We start from the raw sequence: 24,509 nt of genomic DNA on the forward strand, positions 1-24,509 counted from the left end.
TCTGCTTTTCTGTGTTGGTGGTTTTTCACCTGACTGGCACTGGGCGCGCTGGTGTCCTTGGGGAGTGTGACGTTGCGGCTATGGTTTGAGGGGGGTGGGAAATGCATCTGTTCAGCTCGCTCAACGGTGTGTGTTGAAAGGGGATCAGGAGAAATGTAAGCAGCACCAGCAAAGTCCTGTTTTACACGCTGGCATGAAAGAACAGCGGTATGGAGGGACACCAATGTGTATGGACCCACAGAAGAGCTGAACACTCCGGTCAGGGGGAGCAGTGCAGCTCGCAGGTTGCTGACGTCCTTTTTGTATTTGACTTCTGGTTAATTAAAGGCCAACTCCTTGCTACTGTGCCAACTTCCCGAGCTTTTGCAAATATCTGGGAGGGAATTAGGTGCTTGTACAAACAAAGAATAAGCGTCAGGAGTTTGAGTTAGGCAGTGTGCCCTTTCTATGTGGCTTTGCCAGCATGTCTCAAGCTGATATTTAGCGCCTGCAGGCTCTTTTCAACTCAGGTGTGCTCGTGCCATTCTGCTGTTACCCTAGTGTTCTTCCAGGGTAGGACTTCAGGCACTTGTCTCAAGCTGCCCTTGAGCTGGCTGTAGTGAGGAGTGTTGGGGTATACCCAAAATAAGGACAGGGAAATGAGCTAAACACTTTTCCGTGCTCTGTGGAGGGCATGTCTGTACAGCAAAGAGGTTGTTCTTTGGTCCCTGCAGCCCTTTTCGAGTGATGACTCTGGGGAAGGAAAAAGCCAGACTGGTGAGGATGGATATGGTGTCCTGCTCTAAGGGTTGGTACAAGCGTCTTTGGACGAGACACCAAACTTCTGTGTGAGAAACACAAGCTTGTAAAGCAGTTTGAAAATCCGTCCTAGTGACAGCATCGTGTGGCTGGAGATGTTTGCTGTTGGTGGCTGCTCCTTCCTCAGCGCGGTGACCGGAGCTCTTCCAGCTTTGTTGAGAAGCTACCGCAGTGTGACTTCAGGGGAAGAAGGAGCAAGGGAGCTGAAAATCCTTGATTGATTCGTAGCCTAGAATATCTGGGGATGCTTATGCTGCCCCTGAAGGAGATGCTGCTGCTGCAGAGATTGGAGACGGATGGGGTAGGGCACTTTCCACCACTGAGGTTCTACGGTACACTGAGGGTCCCCATGATGAACTTGTTTCTTCTGCTGTTTGTTGTTCCAGTGCTGCGGGGCCACAGGCCACCCGGGACCTGGCGGTGCAGGTCGCTATACAAGCACCAAAGCGAAGGGTCCGTTTCCCCCATGCCTTTGGCCCCTATAAATGGCAAAAGTTTCTCTAAAGTGGAAAATTCAGTGTGCAGAAACGATGTTTCTGCAGAGGAGAAACGTTCCTAAAGCTGGCTTGGGGTTTGGATTCTTTATTGTAAAAACAAGCAGGCCAGCAGCTGAAGGAAGGCTCGCTGGCCAGCTTCCAGCCCCAGCGTAGCAGGGAACCGACTTGCGGCTCACCCAGCTGCAAGGCTGCAGCGTGCGCCGCAGCTAATGGATCTGCTGTTAGGTTTCCAAAGAGCTGGCGTGCCCGGGTTGCGTGTTTCTCGGAGAACACCTGCATTGCTTGCTTTCCTAATCCCCAGGCGGGAGAGCAGGGTTTACGACAGAAATAGCTGGAGCCATGCTGCTTGACTTCAGAACCAAGCTTTCCCCAGAGGTCTGGGAGGGCTGGTTTCTGGATCCCAGCTTAAACTCTTTCATCCTTAGCTCATAAGTGGGGAGGCGTGGATAGGCTGAACGGAAAGTAGCTGCCTGCAGCGGGGTTTCTTTCCTGTGTGTGCAAGTGGAAGTGTGTAAGACCTGCAACCCTCATGTTGACTCTTTGGAGAGAGAGCTCTCCCCTCTGGGGAAGGAAGGCAGCTTTTGCAACGATTAGCTGGAGATCTGGGCCTGCCTCGGGGAGCGAGCGCTCTCCCAACGCACCGTGAGTGCTCCCACCTCTGCCCTGGCCTGGCCAAGCGTGACCAGGTGCTGGCAAGAAACACAGCCCGAGTTCGTGTGATGCTGAACCTTCAATGATGAGCCAGAGGAGACAGGTATGCAAGAGCCTATTTTGGGTTGCCTTTTGTTTTAGTGGATTTTTGCCTGACTAGGAATTTACTTCATACCCTCTTTGCTTGAGGGCTGTCTTTGGAGGCCATGTGCCAACATGACTCATGCCCGTCTCGTGCTTTTATCTGTCCCTCTTCGCTCTTCTCCCTTGCTCCAGACTCTCTCACAGCACTCCCTGTTCATTTTGGACCTGCCCCATCCTGCCTCCCTCTGCTCCCAGCTGAAGGCGACTGGGGAGATTGCATGTTTCCAAACTGTGAAGCAAGAAGAGCTGTGCCTCATCATTAGTCCGAGGCCCTTCTCTGTTCTCCAGCAGCTTATCTGCTGAGCAGCTCCCACAGAGTCCACGCCGGTCCTGGGGTGGATCCGCCGTGGAAGACAGGGCTGGGAGCGCTGGCAGCGGTGACTTGCAGCTTACCTGTTTGTTTTGCCATTCCTTTTAAACAAACCGCAAAGGGAGGGGAGAGATTTTTATAAAATAAAATACCCTAGATACGTATCTCTTGTGCAATGCCTATTATAGTCCCACCTGCTTCCCTCTGGGGACTGTGGATGAATAGCTTAAAAGGTTTACTGAAGGCTCTGTAATTACCTATCCTTTGCTCCAGTGAGGATATTACTCCACAGCAGAAATGTTCATTGTGGAAGTACGGATGAGATCTGTGGCATCAGGAGGGACGAGGACCCTTCTGTATTCCCACAGACAAAAATACATTGGAGCTGCCAAGAGGTGACACAACCTGCCCTTGTGTCACCGAGGCTGCTGGGTTGTAACCCTGGCTCCATCTCAGATGGTGCTGTTAAACGAACGGGGATGTGTGCCTGCCAACTCCCCGCTGGTGGAGTGGGAATGGGAGGAACTGGCTGCCTTGTGCTCAAAGTGAAAAGGCTGTCAGGTTGCTAAGCAGTGCTTTTTAAGAAATTAGACGCAAGCAGACAGGAGTTGTAGCAGGGCAGGACGTGGGAGAGCACAGAGAGAAATTCAGGCAATGTTTCTAAATTTGCAGCTGTGGCTCTGGGTATAGCAGTACGCAGTGCAGAGTCCTCCATCTTCAGCAGCGTAAGTGACAGCACTGACATCCCCAAGCTGCAGCCCACGTGGAGCTCGTGCTGGCTGCTCATCCTTCGAGATGAGATAAGGGCCAGTGCAAATCCACAGTTTGGTTTCAGGCCCCTTTGGAAATATATCTCTAAGATGGATCATAGCATTAGATTTTTCTTTTTTTGTCCCAGTAAAATCAGAGCTGGAATTTTATTAATGATTCTCCCTTCCAGAGGCCAGTTTTATTTGGGGCAAATGCAATTCTTGGCGTAGTTTCTCTTTCTCCTGGACGTTGAGCAGCAGAAGCTGGCTTGGGGCAGGGAGCAAACTGGAGCCTTGAGTTTTCTCGGAAGAGCAGGAAAGGGCCTTTGTGGGCATGGGGCCGCACAGGCTGGAAAACAGGCAAACATTTGCGGGAGCAAAGAGGGTCAGTTGAGGGTTCCTCAGCTGCCTCGCCAGCTAGCCACCAGCTGGGCCAGATCCCGGCCCTGAGTAACAAAAGGTCGGAGCTGGTAATGGGAAAGAGGTGGAGAAGGTTTGCAGCCCTATCAGCAAGGCATTAACCCTCGGGTGGCTCAACAGCACTTCTTGGGCCTGAAGCTGGAAGCAAAAGGGACAGGAGCCCCTTGTCGGTTTGCCTGTGTCCCAGGACGTGGTTCAAGCTCTTCTGGAGCCACGGCTAAGCATAAAACACAACGTTTCCTTGCAAAGAAGTGGGATATGTCATGGCCTTGAGCTGCAGCTGATGCTCTGCTGGCCTCTCCCCTCTGTCAGCCGGTGAGCAGGCTCTTGGGGAGCTCCCCGGAGCTACTGCCCTGGGAACGGAGGGGTTAAGGGCACAGCGAACCTTAATGAAGAAAAGAGCTAAATTAAAACAGCTGGCTGGATTGACTTGGCCTGGCCATGCTGGATGACTTACTGCTTCATAATCAGCTTTCTAAGTAGGCACAAGTCCACTCGCAGGGTGGCTGGAGCAGGGAGGAACATCTCTGTGTAGGAATAAAGCTAGTGAGTGATTGGCTTTTGTTCGTCGCTTGCCCCGCAGGGCTCGGTGATCCCAACCCCAGGCTGGGTGCTTGTTTTTAGCATGGACTTCGGACAGGTTGTTTGCAGGGGTGCACCTTTCCTGGGAGCTGCTCTCCGCTGCCTGTGCAGGTAAAACACTTTGTTTTCTGCTGTCTTGTCTGAGCTGCCTTGCTGGGGGAAGGTTCCCAGCTGATGTGATAAATTCCCTGGCTGGAGCCCTGCAGGAGAGGATGGGGGTGACGGTACCCGGTCAGCAGTGCCATTTCTTGTTGTTTGATCCAGGAACTGGGCAGTGGAACAGAACGGGCTTATCCTTCTCGGCTTCCCTGGAAAATCCACACAGATAAAGCCTTTTTTGGCTTAGAAAGTACGTGGTGGGAGGAAGGGAAATCAGATATGCGATTTGACGTCCGTGGATCTGTGTTCGCTTTTGGAAACGTTGGCTTTTCTCTGTGAATTGCACCAATTTCTCCCCAAGTGCAGTTTCACAGCTCCTTGCGAAGAGAGCTGAACGCACTGCAGCCTGCTTCTCACCTCTTCTATTTCAGACCTTGGGTTGTTTGCACAAACAACAGGCTCTGAAATGAAATTCTAGATGTCCTTTAAATGGTCACGATGGGTCCTGACTTTGCCCTGTTGTTACCAGCTGTGACGGTGCTGTTGGGTCGGGCTGGGAGGAGAACCCGTGAGGTTTTTAAGAGTTGTATCCGGGAATTTTATTCAGGATGTGGGAACTTCACAAGGGGAATCGTGCTTTTAGTAGGACAAGGGCTGCGTAGATAACACGGTGGAAACTAGTTTGGCAAGGTTGTGTAATAACCAGAGAGATCCTCTGGTGCACAGCTTTAGGGCTTAACTTTCATAAGCACCTGAAACCACCTCCAAGCCTATCTGAGTCAGTGGAGACTAGCCCTTCTGAAAAAACCCAGCCTTTCTCCCGCTGTATCTAGTTCCTCACTGTGTAGTGAAGTTCTCGTGTAACTGGGCAATTCTCCTTTTTCCTGAAATGAGGTATTGAGTGTACCTCTGAATATTAACAGCTGTTGTATGATCTGGGCATTGCACGTCCTGCTCAGCAAAGTGTTTAACTCTGGAGCATTTACTACAGCAGTGGACTCCCCTGCACGGCTGGCTGCTGACAAAGCCTCGGACTTGCCCCAGTCAAATACCTCCTGGGGGAGTGGAGATGGAGGCTCGTGGACTGGATTAGCCACCCTGCGCCTGCTGCAGGACGCTGAGCTTCCTCTCTCCCTCTTATCTGCTCTGAGCGTGCAGATTGCCTGGTCCTCGCGGCAGGGGCTCTTGCGTTCGTAGACTCAGAACTAACGAGGGTTTGAAACCAGCGCAGATCTGTGGCTTTTTTGAGAGCATCAGCAAACACCAAAGCAGAGGCAGAGCTGCTCTCTGCAAAGGAAACCCAGAGAACTGAGTGCAAAAAGGCTTTATCGGGTCTGAGAAATATGAGATCATTGGCAGCTTGGACATGAAAGAGAACACGAGGATGGGAACGGGGTTACTTCTCCATCCTCTTCAAGGTGCTCCTTTTAGCTTCAGCAAAGGCAGCTGGTATTTGTGGACCCCTCTGTGCCCTGTAATACTCCGTGGGCATCCTGCAGCATCTTCGGGAGCTCTGTGAAGTGATGACTTCCCGCATGAGCAAGTGCCACCACATCCTGGGACGCTGGGGGTGGCATCTCTGCGAGGAGCCGGGGCTTTGCTGTGGGTTGCGATCGTGGTGTGAAGCTGCTCTGAACCGAGCGACAGCAGATTTCCTGCTGTAAAACTTGTCAGGTTGATGACTAGCACCATCTAGGCCTCGTAGGCAAACTAGCACTCGTGCCCACTTTTTGGTAGAGCTTCTGAAGGGTGAGGGGACGGTTGGCAGCCCCAGAGCCGGACCTTCCCGCTGCACGTCCGTGCTGCTGCGTGACTTGGGCTGCTCCGGCCGCTTGTGTCCAGCAACCCAGCTTTCCGGGCACTTCCAAAAGCGAGCGGGGGGGCTCGCCTTCCCCCCGCTTTCACCTCCAAGGATGTCTTAGGAGCTATGGTGTAAGGCACTAATATTGGTAACTGAAGCCTTAGTGATCCAAGAAGGCGTTAAGCATTAAGCTTCCTGAGAGCACCCCTCTTGAGAGAGCGACGAGTGGATTTTCGTTGTGAAACTTTGAAAACCCACAAACAACCCTTCCTTGATCTAAAGGCTTTTCCCTTGTGAGCGTATCCTCTCACTAATGAGGCACGAAACCTCTCGTAGCTGTTCTGCTTATTTCATGACTTTTAGATGCCCGGTACTCTTGCAAAGCTCGGTCTCAGAGTTGGGAGCTGTATTAAAATAGCACCTCCGAATTCTGGAACAAGGCCTCCCTCGTTAGGGTCTGATTAGCTGTTGCGTAGTTTTCTGGCCTTCCCGGTGCCTGTGCTTCCCCGCTCCCTCCTGTCACTCTTTCAAGCCAACGACCATGTGGTGGCAAAGTCAGAACCTTGCAGTAAGATAAGTCATTGCTTTTAGAAATCTCTCTGCTTTTCTGGCTGGGTTGTCCTGTGTTTTCCTAGAACTGGCAGTTACGTATCACTTCATGACTTTGTCCTTGCCTCAGAACTTGCAAAATCTATTTCTAGGTGCTGCCGTCTGATTAACCTTCACCAGAAATCCCAACTGAAATGTATTCGTTTGACTTCCTTTTTCTGCTGCCTCTTTCTCTTTAAAATGCTTTCTCTTTAAAAGCATCTTTAAAATGCCTTTGCACGTGAGCTGCTTTTTAAAAGGTCTTTGCAGATGAGCTTTTTCCAAACCCTGCCTTGTTGCCTGCTTTATTTTATTCCATCCCTTTGTCTGTCCTGTATTTTTTCCCTTGTGATGTTGTCTAAGATAGGAACAAGCCCACGTTGGATTGCAAACCCACGGCAGGGGAAGCAGAACAAAGTGGGAGTTGCACGAAGTAGGAAATTTATCATCCCTCTAAAAAAGCCGCTTGGATTGTTTGTCAGTGGGGTCGCCCCAGCTGATACAGCTGTAGCCGAAGCCCTTTAGGTCCCTTGGATGCTAGGGCGGAGCGGAGTTGATTTTTTGTGTGCTGTCCCTCCTCCATGGCAGCCTGCACTGTCTTTTTGGGTACAGCTCATGCGTTGTTTCCTAACTGAGTGCTAAGGAGATACGAAATTTTTGGGTGTGCTGATAGATTTTGCTGATGGCAAGTGGAAACAAGGCCAGGGAAGAATCTGGAGTTGTGGTGGTGCGCTCGGAGATGGAGCTCTGCTACTTGCCTTGCAAAACATGTTCGGACCCCGCTTGAGTCTGGCACGCGTGCTGAAACACCGGGTTTGTGTGATCACGTACCTTGTGAAATGTTCCTTTTAGGAGCCGTGTCGTTCTCCCACTTTGCAAGTGATGCTCGGTGCCAAATGAGGAAAAGGTACTCAAAGAAACGGCACGGTGTGCGCACTCCCGCAGGGTGTTCATCACCGCAAAGGCTACGGGAGCTCCCGGAAAAACCAGCTGGTTTCAGGAGCGCTCCCTGAGCGAGATGTGCAAACCCAGGTGCTGGTCCTCTCCCAAAGAAATGGATTTAGCTCCGTTTGAGGTACACACATGCAGATGTTGGCAAACCTCCCACGTGTGACTGTACAGGAAGAGTCGGAGAGAGCACAGGGCTTTTCTTTGTTTTCCTCTTTGTTTTTTGATTCGGTGTGGGAGAAGGAGTCCAAGCCCTAAAAAGAGCAGGAGGTTAGGATGGAGCACAGCAGAAGAAGAAAAGAGGGACGGGCGCAGGGAAGTGCTTGACCAAAGGCTTGTGGTGTTTGTTAGCAGGTCTGGCTCACCCGCGGAGTTGTATTTGAGTCATCTGCAGCGCAGATGACCAGGTAGAGGTGGGGAGGCTACGGCTCAGTGCCATGGGAGAGGGCCTCCTGGGAGAGGGTCTCCTGAGCTCCAGACCTTTGTTCCTGGGTCAGTGCTTCCTGGCTTGGGCATTCCCAAAGGAAAAGCAGTCCTGATAACGTGAAGTGCTCTCTGGAAATAATGACCGATGCTTTCCATGGGAAAAAGAAAAGAAAAACAGCACATGCTTTCATTTCAAAGGGGCTTTAATTATTTTGAAAGCTGAAGAAACGGACTCTGGACTTTTGTGGGGAATTTTCTTGTCCTTTTTCCTTGCCTTTTTCTTTTCTTCCCCTCCCTGCCCAACCTCTCTCACACTTTTTTTTTTTTTTTTAATTGAAAGTGGAGGTGGGAAAAATGGAAACCATTCTCTTTTATTTTAAAATGTGGTGGTCAACTTCTGTAAATAAATAAATAATGGTCAGCTTGGTTGAAAACTTGCCCTCTCCCCATGAGAGAAAGCACGCTTTGGGGGAAAACCCCGTACTTCTTCCCTGTAGTTAAAAGACATCTCGATTCCCTAAACTCCCTTACTTTCTCTGCTTTCGTCTCCCTTCTGATCCCCTGTGACTGTGCAGTAAGTGCTGGTAAGGGGTTATTTAAAGGTGCTGTGAAATGCAGCATTGTGCTCTCTGCCTTGCTCCCGAGTTTACGAACCTCCTTTCACTTCATGTGCTTGTCCTTCGGCTCCATGACATGGGACCAGCTGAAGGAGATGACCTGGTAAGGGTACGGAACTGGCCTTCGTAGAAACGGCATTAACCGCAGCTGGAGCTGCTCAGGCTTAACTGGGATCTGAGCTACAACTGGTGTGTTTGGGGGTGGTGGGGCGTCCCCAGCAAAAATGCACCTGGCTGTGCGGTGCTTTGGCTTCTACCCACGTGTCGAGCAGGGCTCAACTTTGTGAGAAGGCAGTGGGGTGAAATGCGCGGAGGAGACTTAGCACTAACGCAGCTAACCTTTTACCGGCATGTGCCTAGGAAGCTGAAAGCTGCGTGTTTTGGCATGTGCAGTGTTTGACAGTGAAGTGCTCCTTAAATTTTTTTCTTCTCTGCCAATGGGTGGGAATCTGATGGCGAGGCAGCGAGGGCTGTTTGCTCAGCGGAGGGAAGCGGGAGAGCGCTGCCTTCTCGGCACTTCACCTTCTGCTCCCGATGCCTGATCCAGTGGAAAATAACTCTGCTCTCCCACTGTTAGGAAGACTGCTTTTTTTTTAGTAGATACCTCGGGACTGAGACCGCTCATCTGTAGGCCAAGGCAGCGCACGTTAGTAATAAACAGTACCTGGCCATGGAAGAGCAGTTTCCTGGGGACTCGAGTGTGGGCATGGGCCGCTTTAATGAGCTTCAGCGTGATTAAGGCTGCTGCTGTGCCTGCAGTCTCCTGCCTGCCCTCCTGCAGCAAGCCCGGGATCGCCTCTCCCTTCTGCTCGGTCTGGGGAGCGCGAAGGCATCGTGCCTTTTGCCGCCAGCGTGTTAGGACCGGGTGAGCCATGCAAAGGATCCAGGGACGGAGGGCATCCACCACGCCCTGGCCGAACCCCGTGGCCGCCTGCGGGGAGTACCTCCGGGTGGGTTTCTTGAACCGAGCGGCCTGGTGCCACCGTCTGCCCCGGGGAGACCGCAGGCGCGTGGCAGTGCCTTCCTCCTGGGAGCAAATCGTTTCACGTGCAACTTTCTCGGCGCGGGAAAAAGCAGGCGGCTCTGCTCGCGGGAGGACGTCGGCGCTGGCAGGCGAAGAGCGGCCGCGTTGGGCTGTCCCAGCCCCGCGAGCCCCGGCCCCCTCCTCCCTCGCCTTCGCCTCGCTTTGCCCGACGCCCTCCCCTCCTTTTGCGGGACTTCTTATTTATGTATTTTTTAATTTTTTTAAAGCACTTCTTGATTTCTTTCAACCACTTTAATCCCCTGCAGCTCGCTCCAGCCTGAGCGCCCCTTCCCCTCTCGCGACGTGGCCCGCGCCCGGCTGTGGCTGGGGGACCCCGCCGCTGTGCGCCCCAGCGCGGGCTGGGGGGGGGGGGTGTGTGTGTGGGGTGTGTGGGCGTGTGTGTTCCGTGTTAGTCGTGACACACGACGCAAACGTCTCCCAGGGAGCTGCCCGCGCCTGGGGCTCCCGCCGGGCCGCGGCCGCCTGCGCCGAGCCGAGGGGGCCGGCGGCCGGGCCGGGCCGGGCCGCGGGCACATGGCTGCGAGCGGCCCGGGCGGGCGCTAGGCCCCCGCGGACTACGCTCCCCAGCGGGCTTTGCGAGCGGTGGGCGGGCAGCGCCGTCCCATTGGTCGGCGGCGCCCCCGGTCCGCGCGAGGATTGGCCGCCGCGCGCGGCGGAAGCGTGGGGTACGGCGGCCGCGGAGGCTCCGCGGCGGAGGGACGGGCGCTCCGCGTCCCGCCATGTAACGCGCCGCCGCCGCCGCTTCCCCCCCCCCCCCCCCCGCCCCGCCGCCGCACCGCTGCCCTTCGCTGCTCGCCTGGCTCCTCCCGCCCGGGATGGGGGCCCGGCGCCCGGCCCGCCGGGGGGGCGCCCGGCCATGAAGGGCGGCGGGGGAAGCCGCTCCCAGCACCTGCCCGCCGCGAGGGGACCGCGACGCCCGGGGACCGGCGGGGCTCCTCCTCGGTGAGCGGGGGCGGCCCGGCCCGCCCGCGGCGGCCGGGCACGGCGGGGTGGCTTCCGGGCCGGGAGCGAACGAGCTCCGTCCTGCGCGGGGGAGGGACCGGAGGGGGGCCCGGGGCGGGCGGGGGCCGCAGCCGGGGCCGGCGGGCTCCGAGGGGTTCGGAGGGGAGGGGGCCGGGGGCGTCTCCGGCAAGTGGCCGCCCTCGGGGGCTTCTCTCGGCGGAGGGGCCGGGATGGGGCGTCGGGGCCGCGGCCCCCCCCCCCCCCCCGTGGGGCTGTGTGTGCGTGCGTGGGGGTCGGCCTGTGTGCGGGGGTTCGCCCGTGCCGGGAAGCCGGGAAACGAAAGCGACGGCGGCGGCGGCTGTGAGGGGCGGCAGCCCGCCTCGGCGCTTTGATCTGCGGGGCGCCCCGGGGCCGCTCCCCGCCGCCGGCTTCTCCGCTCCGCGCCGGGGAGGCTCCTCGCGTAGGGGCGGGAGGAGGGGGGAAAGCCTCCCCGGGCGCCCCTCGCCGCGTCCCCGTCTTTCGCGGCTGGATTTCGGGCTTGGCCGGGCGGGCTGTGCCCCCGGCGCGGTGCCTGAGGGCTGGCGGCCGTTCCTTCGTGCTGCGCGCCTCCAGCGCGGGCTGACTTGCCGCTCTCTGCTGAGGGGAGGCTGGAGCCGGAGGCCGGCATCAAGTGGTTGGTTGTTTTGTTGTTTCTTTTGTTGTTTTGTTGTGTTGGTTTTGTTTTTTTTCCTTTTCCTTCCCGACTCTGCTGCTGCTTTTTTTTTTTTTTTTAATACTTGTGTACTCGTCTCTCTGTGGAATGGGTGGATTCCTACCCACATCAATAAGTGAGTCCACGGAGAAAGTATGCAAATACGCGCTGTTACGCTTTTATTACTTTGTATGCACGTATACATATACACGCACATATATACGTGTACGTTACTTCCACAATACTTGCCTTATTTTCACAGACAAACTTCTAATAATCCCCGCTGTTCTGTTGCCTGGGGGGGGGGATCCAGAGTTCCAGCTTCGGCGGTGTCATTTTTAAGTAGCGGCTCCTGAGAAATACAGGAATGGCTTTGCAGGCCAGCGCTCCCTTCGGTGGGTGCAGAACCTAGTCGTTAGCGTTTCTTTATCTTCATCATATTCAGGAGAAACGCGATCCCTGCACCAGGCACAGCCTGCCTGACAGAGCTGCACGTTCGTGATTTTTGTCGGCCTGTTTATTTTTAGGGTCTTAGTGCCTGTTTGTAGAGAATAGTTGTTCCATCGTCATAGCAACCAGGCTGAGTGTATTATAAACATTATTAAAGGAAACCTTTTCCATCTTAAACGAGACTTCTTTTTCATAATAAAGTTAGGATCGACATAAAACATTTAACCTTTTGTTCGGGGTTTACTCCGCAGCGTGATGCGGAGGCCTGACCCCTTACTCTTGAACAAGGATGCTTTTACTTTCAGCAGACGCATTGTGCCTGTTGAAGCTAATTTAATCTGCTGTTGGTAAACATTCGCCTCAGGCCATTGTGGTGGCAGATAAGGAGGAAGCGAGTGTCATCTACTTAAAGAGGAGCTTCCACAAAAATAAGTATTTTTATGGCTTACTCGGAAACAATCACATCGGTGTCAGAAACCAACCCCCTAACTGATCAAAGGCATTTCATTTTTGGAGTTTGCTATTCTCTCTCTTTGTCCTAAACCTTCCCGTGTTCTCTTCGGTCTCTTATCCAAAGAGATCTTATCTTAAAAGGAGAGGTAGAAAAGGGAGACTCTGCATCAAGGTACGGCAAAGCAGGGAGATGAGGTCTGCTGTCCATAACACTGCCTACACTGGGGTGGCAGTCATCCTCAGCTGGGGGGGAGGATCAGAATGGTGGTAGCAACTGGGGGAGGTACGTGGACTGTGCTTTGAAGTCCCCCTTATTGGCCGTGTTCAAACAGGTTAAAACGTTTTTAAGTGCCAGGGTGTGTTAGTCAAAACCACATTAAATGACAGAGCGGGCACCCTTGTTCTGTGTATTGAGATTTAAAAAAACTAAAAAGCTGTTTGGCTCATCTACCGACTGGAGTCTTCAGCCATAAGTACGATGGGAATCCTGATGCCACCGTTCTCCCTTGTGGCTTGTTTTCTATTGCTTTTTTGCTAGTACAAAAAGGTTTTCTCGGGCATCTGAAAGGTGGGGAATACTAGAAAATACTTAGGAAAGGAAATACTCATTTCTCAGATAGGAGGTAAGAAGCTGAAGCAAATTGTTCCTAAAACCCCAAATATTTGCTAACACCTTAATTTCATGTAAAGTAACTTAATTTTTGAGCCAAGAATGCAAAATTTATTGCAATGTTTGTTTTAAGTAAATACGACTGTCAAAGTTGGAGTGGGATTAGGCAATGAAAACTCTGGAGCAGCTCTTATCATGAGGACATCCTCCAGCATTTCCTTCCAAGGAGCTTCCTGCCTTGGTAACCACGGCTTCTCTTTCAGAACAAGCTGATTTTCCTGACTGGTTTGGAAACAACGGTGCAGTGAATGCCAGAGCCAAGGGGAAGACTTGTGTGTTCTGGAAAAGGACTAAATACCTTTACACGCTTCCCACCGCATCAGAGTATGTCAGTAGGTAGATACTAGCACCCTAACGAGGCTGGTTTTGGACAGTAGGTTTCATATGTGTTGGGCAGCAGGCTCTTTCTAAAATGAATCAAAATTGATAAAATCCTGAAAGTACTAGTTCAGGTGAACCACAGTCTCGGGAGCTTGAAAGTATTTTATGAAAGGTTTATTAGTAATGGGATATTTTAAGTGCTGTGCTAATGAAATTGTTGCTTGGTTATGTGTTGATCACCACTTAATTAGATACGTCATCAGCAACGTTACAGCTCTTTGTCCCTTAAATAAGAGGAATAGGGCAGCCATTTAGTTAGTTAGTTAGTTGGCTGGACAAAGACACTGAACAACCTGCTCTAACTTTGAAGTTAACCCTGTTTTGAACAAGAAGTTGGGCCTGTGACCTCCAAAAATCTCCTTCAACCGAAGTTATTCTGTTGTTTATTTTCCTGGAACAACTATCTAAGGCCTTGTGTCCACAGGAATATTGCACAATGTAGCAGGAGTTACTGTCTACAAATTCCTGCTGCTCACACACCATGGCCATCTTAAACTATTAAGAAACCATGGGAATAGTTTTGCACGGTAAAGTCTTAACAGCTCAGCTTTGCTGCGCGTGTGCAGAGCGCGCGTGTGTTGTATGCACAGCAAGTCCAGCCTTCCTGGAATTGTGTAAAGGCTTCACTTGCTCACCTGCTTGCCCGCGGAACGGCTGACTTGCATCACTAAGCGTGAGGTCCCCAAGACCATCTCTAAGTTACTGATGCTGCCTTTTTTGTTTCTTTTTTTTTAAACAAAGTGTTTGTGATCTGAGAAGAGGTTTCTGTGTCACCCTGCGTGTTTACCTCTGCTCTGTGCTGCTTCCAGAGTCATCTTTTGAGATGTCACTTCTGCGTAAATACCTGGACAGCTGTAACCGTGCCATTTAAATACATGGTAGTGATGATTTTGTCCTCACTGCGTAACGTCTGTGTGACATCCTTTCTTTCCTTTGCACCATCCTTCGTTTCTCTGTGGGTTCTGACAAGGCTGTAGACCTGACTGCTTTATTCAGTCCATCTGGAGAAGCCATCAGGCTGCCAATGCTTATAAGAGGCCGTTGGAACAAATTGAGGTGAAAGATTACTCGAGCTGTTCTTGGTGTTGAGTCAAAGCACAGGAAATCTGCCAGAAGACCTTGAAGACGGGGGGGGGGGGGTGTTAGGGCAGAGCCCCCCCGCTCCTGCCTCTGCTACCTTCTCAGGGCCTGGCTGGCTGCTGCCTTGCTGGGGCACAGCGAGGTGTCCCTCTCCTTTTTGAGCACAAAGGGGTGAACACTTGAGTTTGTTTTGCAGTAGTAAGTATAGCTGCTGGCCACAGGAGAGATTACCATATGCCACTTCCTAAACTGTTCCTCCTGTCTGCTTTGCCACCCAGTGATTGCGCACTCTCCTTCCACAGAAGGTGCAAAGCCTTGAGGCTCTGTAATCAAACTGATTGCGTGGAGCACGTTGTGGCACAGATGCATGAGGAGAAGTCACCGGAAAAGATGTATATCTCATGTCCTGGCTCTTTTGTAAACTCAAGGCTTTGTAAAGTCAAGGCCTCAAACAAAGCTTACAGCAACCTCAAACGAAGCTGCAGGAACACGAGAAAGCTCAAGTTTGCAGCGTTTGTATTTAGAGTACTGCAGCCAAATTCTGTCAGCTACTCAGTATACTTCAAGGGTCATCCGTAGGCGTCAGCGAAGATCTCAAGACAATAATAGTGCTCTATTTTAGCATACTCATTACAAAGTATAACTGCCCTCTGCCTCTAGCAACTATTTTTTCCTCGTACTCAAATGGTGCAGAAGTGGAAAGGCCGTTGTCATAAGCAGCAGTATTGCCTCTCTGCCTAATGCCCTCATTGTCTTTTCAAATGAGACCTTCTTCTTTCTCCATGGACTCTTAGAAGGAAAATAACCTTCAGCAAAAAGACAGTTTGCAATGGTGTGCTTGTAATTATTGGTGTATTCATCTTGAAGAAAAAGCAATCAAACTAGTAGGCTTTTTATGCTGACGGGGAGCTGTGCTGGGAGATTGATGCCTTTTCATGAAAGGAGACATCTTTTTGGAAGAAGTTGAAATGCTGTTTACAAATCACGAGAGAAGTAACATCTCACAGTTATTAGTGTAGAGTAGGAGTGGGACGGTGGGTTCCTGTCCTCACCCCGATTTCTTTAGTTTCTCTAACTAGTGGGCCTGTAACGTCTCTGAAGAGTGTGGGTTTTGCTGCATGTCTGAATAAAAAGGACAAGAGGATCTTCTGAATTCCTTCCAGCGTCAATGCAGGAGGGGGGACGCTTTTGAGTACGTGGCCCTGAAAGCGGCTGTGGTGTGGACGGGAGCCTCTGTAACAGCGGGTCCCCCCACGCCAGGGCAGCTGAAGATGTTCTGCAAAACGCGGATAGCACGAGGAGCTTGAACCGCTGCGCAGCCCCTGTGGTTGCAAGGTAAAGGCTCATGAAAGGCGTCAGCCGCCTTCTGCCCCAGGTGCTGAAGAAGGAAGAACCTTTTTAACATGTTAGTCGGTTCTTCTTAAACAAAGAGAAGTGCTCATCTTGCCTGTACTGGTTTTAATTTTACACCCTGTGTGATGTTTTTTTATTCTGCTTTTTCCTGAAGAAGCGACAGTTCTTTGATGTATTCTTACGCCGTATCAAAGCAACTTTAATAAAAAAGTTAAATGAGATGTCTTGATTCGTAATACAACGTTGTCTCCCATATACATATTATCCTTTCCCAGTTAACAGCTTACTCCTGGACTCTGAAGGGGCAAGATCTACCTGTGATCTCATTGCTTTGACCAACTGGGAGGGCTGTTTTCTGACCTTCCCTTTGTCTGTCTATAATCTTCAGAAAAACTCTATACTCCCAGTTGCGTTGAGGTTTCTCTCCGTTGTTTCCTGTAGATGCGTGCAATAAATATTTATTAAAGAGGGACATTCATTCTCTCATACGCAATATAACCTATCCATTAACAATTCCGAAGTGCTCTCCGCTCCTGTTCTACGACAGCCAAGGAGTAAGTAAAACTTCTCCACCCTGTTGTTACCACGTCCAACAAAAGACTTCATGAAGCAGAGCGTGCTGAGGACTTGCAGTGTATCCTCCAAATGGTGGAAGGGATCACGACAACCCTAAAGCCTGTAAGCGCCAGAAACATCAGTAGTAACTTGATCAATGTAACACTCCGGTACGGTCTGTAACTCTGCCCCTGGGAGAAGGATCCTTCCAGCCAGAAAGCTACGGTATTTGGGATTTAGGCAGCATGAACTCTTTGGTTTTTTTTTTTTTTTAATTTATTTTGGTAAATGCTCCTCAGAACAACACAGCTCATTGCTGGGAAAGGGTTTTTTTTAAAAAAAAAAAAAAAATCTTGTATCTTCCATCATTTCAGTCACTCCCTGCTTACTCGGTATTGCTGAACTCTGTGCTGTCAGAGTGCTGGTCTGTCAGCGTTGTGCATCTCCAACTCGATTCAAAACCAGCCGCGACCTAGGCAATAACGCTTGACTGCAGTAGAGCTTGGTGAGCTTCGAGATAATAATGGCAAGGTACTTCTTACTAAAGGGAAGCAGCCCAGTGAAATAATAGCATTTAAATTCTGGGGTGAAATCTGCATGGGTTTTTAGGAGGAGAAAAAAAAGCCTTTGCCACTCTGAGATTCTGCTGCTAATCTAATTTCTACGCGATTGCCTCCCATTGCATCAGTCAGTGCTATTTGGTGCAGTGCTGCTTATGGGTTTTGGAAGTGCTGTAGATAAATGTAGCGTGGGAATAATCACTCAACTTCATATTCCTGCTCTTTCTCTGTTAACACATATCACTAGTATTGACAGCTCTGCAGAATGGTAGAATCAAGTCCTTATGTCTACACAGCACCCCAGGCATGTGCATCATCCTGACAGGATAATGAGGCTCCGCCTGTGATGCTCCGCAGCGCGCACGTCCTCTGCGTTGCCAGTAGGCAGATATGAAATGTTACTGGCAAATGTGAATGCAAGTCGGAGGAGAAGTCCTGGAAGAGTTTTAACGTGGTTGCCTGGCCCCGAGTTCCCGTACGGTTCAGCTGGCGTGCCACGGTGCAGTGCGGGAAGAGTCTCAAAGCACAGCGTTCAGCAGCTGATATTTTCTTAGACTACCGAGCAATTAATTTGGGCAAGCACGGAGTTGTATGCATACAATAATTAACAAGGAAAGCACCTTAGGCCAGCATAACAAGGTGGTGTGGGTGTCCTTCATTTTGAGATCGTTCCTTGTAATTGCAGCAATTTGACTGACTTGATCAATGTAACATCCCTGTATAGTCATGTAAGCATGCTATTAGGCAGGTATTCTTAAAAATAGGTTAAATGCAATGGGCTGTGCCCAAAAAAGTACCTGCCCTAGGGCACCTTATTTCAATAAGAATGTGTAGTCCTGTGTAAACTGTCAGCCATAATCCTTTTTACAGGCCTGACTAAATGCTGAAGCTCTGACATGTAGACCGTTCTCTTCCTTATATAGGGCTGGATAAGTGCTGGGCAGTAATGAGATTGGAATAAAAGGCTTTGGTAACAAAGATGAACTGGCAGTGCCGACTGAATCTTAAACTTATCCCTGCGTATACATGGACTTTAAACAATATGGGCGTGAGCCCTGCTTGCTGAAGTTGGACTTGATGCCTCTGTTTTGGAGCTTCTGCTTGCGAATAGCATTTAGTCGCTTGGGCTGCAGATTCATGCAGATGGAAACCCCTGTACTCTTTAGGTTTGCCTTTATTGCGGTTTAACTGTGTCTGGGGAAAAAAAAAAGTCTAGCAGTTACGCATATCAAAACATTTTTAGTGTAATTCATCGCGATGGTTCTTATTCCAGAATGGCTGGGTTTGTTTTTATTTCATTGGAAGAAGTTTAAACTGCATTAATAGAAGCCGTTCTATTCTGGAAGAAGAGAATCTGTGTGGGATACTGAATTAATATAACTTTATCTGGTGTAATTCACAATGTATCTTATACTTTCCTTGTGCAGACCGGATTATTAGTGTTCTGCCTAAAAATATCTGTGGAAGTACTGTTTCATGTGGTCAGATATGGTCAAGGAAAAACGTCATCTCTGCCGCCTTGTCTGTCCTTGATGAATTTATACATCGACAGCTTCAGTGCTAGAAAACCATGCTGGAAGTGCATGAATCAACTGACAGATACTGGTCCTAGAAAGTCTCAGCATAAATGACTGATGTAGGTAAGACGTGGCAGGAATCAAGAGAAAAGCGAAGGCAGCATTTGAAATCGTTTTACTTACTTTCTTGTTTACTCTCTCAGAAAAGACAGGGATGAAATTTGGAAGAGAGAGGAGATTTGAAAGAGAGGAGGCTGGGGGTTGATTGAGAGGGCTGCTTACAAAGAGGCAGTAGAAACGTGAACTGATGGAAAGTCAAGTTGTTCTGCGCTGTGGCATCTTCAGGTGACTTAAGCAGTTACTTGATCTGCTCTGTTTTCTTAAAGATACTGCGTCTGGAGGTGGGTGCGCGTAAGGGAAGGGGGAGGTGAGTGGGTGGTTTGATTTTTACCTGGGTGCACCTGAGCTGTTTCTCATAAAGCAGTACAAGTCAGAGTGGGTGAACATGGAGCAACTTAGAAAAATTTTTTTGGATAGTGACTCATTGCAACTTACCCAAAGTGACCTGATTTAGTTAAATGAGGCTAAATATAACCCATGTGAAAAGTACTGACATGTGGGAGGAGACGACAGCAGTTGGCTCTCAGCCTCTCTGTTCTGCAGGGAACATCTTTCACGACTGGTGACTAATAATTTTTACTCTTGCTGGCTTTGGAAATAACGTCTCTGCTCCATTACCCCCTTCTAGGGAGACGAAGAAAATGCGCTGTTCCTAATCTGTTGCCTCTTTATCTGCCTTTCTGAATTTCAGCTTACTGCTATGGACAGTGCTATCACCCTGTGGCAGTTCCTCCTCCAACTCCTCCAAGAGCCTCAGAACAAGAATATCATCTGTTGGACCTCCAACGACGGGGAGTTCAAACTGCTGCAGGCAGAGGAGGTGGCCAGACTCTGGGGAATCCGCAAGAACAAGCCCAGTATGAACTATGATAAACTCAGCCGTGCTCTCAGATACTATTATGTGAAGGTAACAAAGTCCATAAATCCACCTCAAATCCTTATCCATCTTACCAGCTTCTGCCTAATGAGCTTTGTTTCCTTTTTCATTCTCTTCAAGGGGATAGGTGTCACTTCTGTCTCCCAGACTTAAGTAAGGTGTACTAGTTCATGTTTAGAGGGGTTTTTTTCTTCCATTTGTCATGGTGCTGCATTTCCTCCCCAGTGGTTATTTTATAAGGTTCTAGATAGCTTTGTGCAAAATGTTATCTTCTTTGATTTATGTCTTTGCTAATACGAATTCGTCTTTGAATACTAATGCCCTTTCCAAAAATATGTGCCCTTGCAAGGGTTAAAATCCTCAACACTCCAGTTTAAGCAGCGGAATGGTGATGATGGCTGAGATGGTGAATATTGCACCACCTTGAGATCTTTTCTGTAATTGTCTCTACGAAGGGGCTATCAAAATAAGGATTTTCAGTGAAGCAGCCCAAAGTATTTTTCTTTTTCTCCATGTATTCAGAATCGCGCCTCTAATGTGGTCAGCGAGTTTAGTCCAGCAGAGTAAGATGCTTCTCTTGTTTTGCTGATGTCTTCTAATAACTTGCGAGAGCCTTTCATCGGTGCGCAGGTCGTGCCAAAAAGCTGAGCTAGAACCACAGTGTGGGAGTCTTACCTTCATTTCAATAAGCCATTTACCCCACAACTCTTACTGTGTGGGTGCACGAGGTAAAAAATAAAACACGGTTTCTGAGGAACCTGTCAGTTTGTAGCAGGTGGTATGTTGCTTGGAGTTTATTACTGGGTAGCACAAATCTGACTTTGTACCGAGAGGTCTCAGTAATAATAATTGTACGATAAATAAGAATCTTCTTAGGTCCAAATTGTGTGTGACATTTCACTTAGGAGCAATAACAAGTTTGACATATGCTATTTTGTGGTATTGAAATAGCTGATTAGCCTACATTCTGCTGACTAGTTCAGCTACTTATTTTCTTTTATGATCATCTCTTATTAAGAATAAAGGTGGTTTGATTTGAAGTATTAGCTCTCAATTCTGCAAACCTGTAAGCTTTAATTCTGCAGGTTCTCCTGTTATATTACACTTACTCACCCAGGTCAGTGATCTTTGATGGGGGTAATGGGTATTTTTTTGCTTCTTAGCTGATCTTTTAAAATACGTTAAACAGAATTGCTTGGCAGTTTTAAGGCTGTTGTTAGTATATTTAATGTCAGGTTAAGCACACCTGTTTTAGTGTTTTGTCTGTGAGCTCTGGAAATGATACTTTGGGAACATAACTGAATTGCAAGAATGCAGGGTGTTTTTAAAAAAGAAAAAAGGAACAATTTTTGATGAAAGATTACAGACTGTCTAATTCTTCAGTCTATTTTAGGCAGTGTTTGTAGGAAGAAAATTAATCTGAAGAAGGTCTAAATATATATATCTTCTTACCCACAGAATATCATTAAAAAAGTGAATGGTAAGAAGTTTGTGTACAAGTTTGTTTCTTATCCGGAGATTTTAAATATGGATCCACTTGTCGTGGGCCGTATAGAAGGAGACCCTGAAATGACTGGTTTTGCGGAAGTTAGCAGTGCTCCCAAGGATGTGGAAAACTGTGGGAAGGAGAAGTCTCAGTCATGTGCTAAATCCTCCAGCCGCAATGACTATATCCACTCAGGCTTGTACTCCTCTTTTACTCTGAACTCCCTGAACTCTTCCAGCGTAAAACTCTTCAGGTCCATCAAGATTGAGAATCCAGCTGAGAAACTGACGGAGAAGAAACCTGCTCAGGATCCAACACCCTCTGTCATCAAGTTTGTAACCATGCCCTCCAAAAAGCCTTCATCTGTCCCCCTGGTCTCTACCACTTCAGCGGTCTCTGCCACTTCCACTGCTTCTGCCTCTTCAACCGCATCCTCTCTTCCCATGGGATCGGAAGAAACTCTCCAGACCTTGGAGACGCTTGTTCTACCCAAGTTAACTGTCCCTGAAGCTCCAGCACCTTTGCCAAACTTAACCACCAGCTTCACCCCGACCCCACCCATATCCTCAGTTTCTCCCACTCTGCAAGTTCCCTCCACGCCCCCGTCGCCGCCCCTGAGCTCTAATCCCGACCTGGACATTGACACGGACATAGAGTCCGTGGCTTCTCAGCAGCTGGAGCAGGCTCAGAGCCTTCAGCATCAATCCCCGGAGCCCAAAGAGCAGGATTCATCTGTGCTGGAGAAGGAGTTTGCCAATCACCTCTCCAGATCTAAAAAACCCAAAGGGCTGGAGTTGGCTCCTACTCTCGTCATTACAGGCAGTGATCCAAGTCCACTGGGGATTCTGAGTCCTTCTCTCCCAACTGCTTCTCTTACTCCAGCACTTTTCTCTCAGGTAACCTAATTCCCTTCCTGTTGGGTTTTTTTTTAGTAACAATAGTGGTTATGTTATATTTTAAAACAATAAGGGAAGGCAAGTGGAAAATGAATAGTCAGTAGATTATATTTGGAGTTCTGTCGCTCCCATTTTTCTTATAAAACAGAAACTTTATTCATAATCGGTATTAGCTCCCGCCCCAAAGTGTGCCCAAGTGGTATGTCAGCCGCACACGTCTGTACAGCGTTAGCATGTGGAGGCAAAACCCAAACCAGCACCAGCAGGATCCTTTGTAAATCTCGCCAGGGTGATACTGAATTATTTCAAAAACCCTAAACCCTGCCCTTATCCTTCAGGCTGATTCTGAAAATGCTTTAAAAATAGAGAACCATGGAGGTGTCTGTTTAGCAGCTTTCTTTTGCTTGATTTAGTGGCCATTTACTTAAGACCATAGTATTGTGACCTAACAGCAATAAGAATGGCTGCTTAATTTGGTTGTTATCTTTGTGTGGGAAAAGAAAGCTTTTATGCCTCATGGAAAATTTGGAAGAGAATTGAATCCAACTAGGCTGTTAAATTGTTCTGTATATATTTAATCTCTTTCCTGTAATAAATTGGAATTAGAGTGAAACTGTAATTGAAAACTGAAATGGCTGAAGACAGGAAAAAATCAAGTGTAGTTGCTCTTTTGGCACCCTTCGAGGCGTTTGGCCGGTGAACCTGGAACATCCAGAATATTCAGAAGCTGGATGTAAATGTCTTTTGTTGTGGCTTACATTGCTGGTGTTGCCCGGACCGTGCGTGTGCCCGCTGTCTGCTCTTTTTAAATTCACGGACTGAGTTTTCCAGAGTCACTTGCAGGTGCTGTATAGTGAATTGCAGGAGGAGCCGATGTGCTGTAGGTTACAGCAGGATTTGGCAGCCGTCGGGAAAAGATTTGCTCGGCGAGGGGAGGGACAGCCGGATGACTGCTGCTGCTGTTGTGGGGTTTGAAGGGAGGAGGAGGAGGCGGGAGGAGGGAATGGGAGTTCCTGAAATTTGGACCCAGCCCTCTGCAGCTGTAGGAGCTGAGATTATTGGGGCTGGATTCGCATGTGCTGTGCTTACTCACAGTGCAGGTTTCACACAGCTGACTCTCTTGTGTTTTGCAGACTCCCATCTTGCTGACCCCAAGTCCCTTGCTCTCCAGTATTCACTTCTGGAGTACGCTAAGCCCAGTTGCTCCTCTCAGTCCTGCAAGGTTGCAAGGTGCTAATACACTCTTTCAGGTAAGTTCCAGCAAGTTCAGCCAATCTCTCCCTTTGAGCCACGCTTGTCAGCACCTTCCTCAGAAGACCTGCAGGGATCAGTTAGCCCAAATATCTGATGCAGAAACAAAATAGTGATCTTTCTGTTTTCCATCCCCTATGTTAGCTTTTGAGATTAAACCCAGTTTTATTTAAGTATATTTTAAATGTTGGTATTTCAGAAATGTTAACTATAACACAGACTGCTATTAATTTGAGATAGATATATATATATATTTTTTTTTAGGTCTGTCCTTCCTGTAAAACTTGCCTCCCTGTAACTTTACTGGTTGAGATTTTCCTGGAGGTTGAATTTTGCTACTCTATTGGTTGTTTTAATCGTTTGTTAACAGTCTCTTCTGTTGAAAGACATTAATTAAATCTCACCACTAGTAAGAAGGGAGATTGCGTGTGATCTCTATGGCAGTATGTAGCACAGTTCTTTATGATCTCTATATTCTGCTGTCTTCTGATGTTTGGAAAGCCTCAGCTTCACTGTTTTTAATAAATACTTCTGTTTAACTAATACATAAGAAAAAAAATCCCCTATATTTAAAAAAAAAAAATCCTTTAGTTGTAATTACTCATGCTCTTCCTTCACCTTCCACTTTGGAATTGGAATAACCGCATCTGTTGCGTGAGTCTGCTTAGGCAAAGGGTAAAATTTAACTAGTTGTCTTTTGGGTTTATATCTGTCATCTCCATGGAGATGAAGGAAGTAGCTTACATCTACCGTGAGGACAGGGAATAAACAAGTAGGTCTGAAAATGCATTGGACGTTTTTCTCTATAAATAGCTGATAATTAAATGAGGAACAATTTAGACCATGGTTTCCCAACAACCTGTTTTAAAGTCACTTATTAGTTTAGGGCATAGGGCGGTGCTCAGTGCAGAGGTTACAGACTGGCTCCTCCTGGTGACACTGGTTATAATGGCTGGATTGGCGCAGTCTGTGAGGCAGTGGCATTTAAAAAGTAAATTACTTGGGGGAAGCCAAGAAGCTGCTTTGAAAGTTTGGGGTGGGGTTTTTTTTTTGTTGTTGTGTTTTGGTTTTGGTCTTTTTTTTCCTGGGGGAGCTTCTACATGCACAGGCATGAGAGGAACAGTAAATGAAAATGGCCTCTTCCCTAATAATTTTTGTTTTGTCTCTTAGTTTCCATCAGTGCTGAACAGTCATGGCCCATTTACTCTGTCTGGACTGGATGGACCCTCTACCCCCGGCCCATTTTCCCCTGATCTACAGAAGACATAGCACATGAACTCACGGAAAGGACATACTGGCAAGCAAGGGAAAGATATGACACTTATATTTAACCATGTTTTTTAAATGAGCAATTTATAATTCCACAGAGATTATCAACAATCATAGTTTTTGCCATTCCCAAATAAAATGCCTTTTTTGCAGAATTCCCTTTTTTGAAGACCCAGGTTGGGAATGTATATGCAAACGCCTTAATAGGAGCTGAAGCTCCAGTCTCTTCTCTTCCCTCCTTGGTTTGGAAGACTTCACTATGGTTAAAGGGAGTTTCGGTTGG

General features: G+C 48.8%; 1 protein-coding gene across 2 annotated transcripts; it reads left to right on the forward strand.

Annotated features, from left to right (window-relative positions):
- Positions 1-10,487: 10,487 nt before the first annotated feature.
- ELK4 (ETS transcription factor ELK4) lies at positions 10,488-24,384 on the forward strand. Of its 2 annotated transcripts, XM_076357932.1 has the most exons (6): positions 18,292-18,450; positions 18,531-18,672; positions 19,139-19,354; positions 20,783-21,706; positions 22,840-22,956; positions 24,128-24,384. In XM_076357932.1, exons 3-6 carry the CDS (start codon positions 19,148-19,150, stop codon positions 24,224-24,226), a joined length of 1,347 nt encoding a protein of 448 aa, XP_076214047.1. In that variant the 5' UTR covers positions 18,292-18,450; positions 18,531-18,672; positions 19,139-19,147; the 3' UTR covers positions 24,227-24,384. The 2 variants fall into 2 exon arrangements, with proteins under 2 accessions (XP_076214046.1, XP_076214047.1); XM_076357931.1 differs by lacking the exons at positions 18,292-18,450; positions 18,531-18,672 and adding an exon at positions 10,488-10,617.
- The last annotated feature ends 125 nt before the right edge of the window (positions 24,385-24,509 follow it).

This window comes from Aptenodytes patagonicus, chromosome 22 (genome assembly GCF_965638725.1).
Source record: "Aptenodytes patagonicus chromosome 22, bAptPat1.pri.cur, whole genome shotgun sequence".
In the NCBI taxonomy this organism is placed as follows: Eukaryota; Metazoa; Chordata; class Aves; order Sphenisciformes; family Spheniscidae; genus Aptenodytes; species Aptenodytes patagonicus.

Bases quoted from the DNA above. Each gene is read 5' to 3' on its own strand.
- ELK4 (XM_076357931.1), top strand. From the start codon at position 19,148: ATGGACAGTGCTATCACCCTGTGGCAGTTCCTCCTCCAACTCCTCCAA. The intron at 19,355-20,782 runs GTAACAAAGTCC...TCTTACCCACAG, and splicing joins TCAGATACTATTATGTGAAG to AATATCATTAAAAAAGTGAA. The intron at 22,957-24,127 runs GTAAGTTCCAGC...TTTGTCTCTTAG, and splicing joins GTGCTAATACACTCTTTCAG to TTTCCATCAGTGCTGAACAG.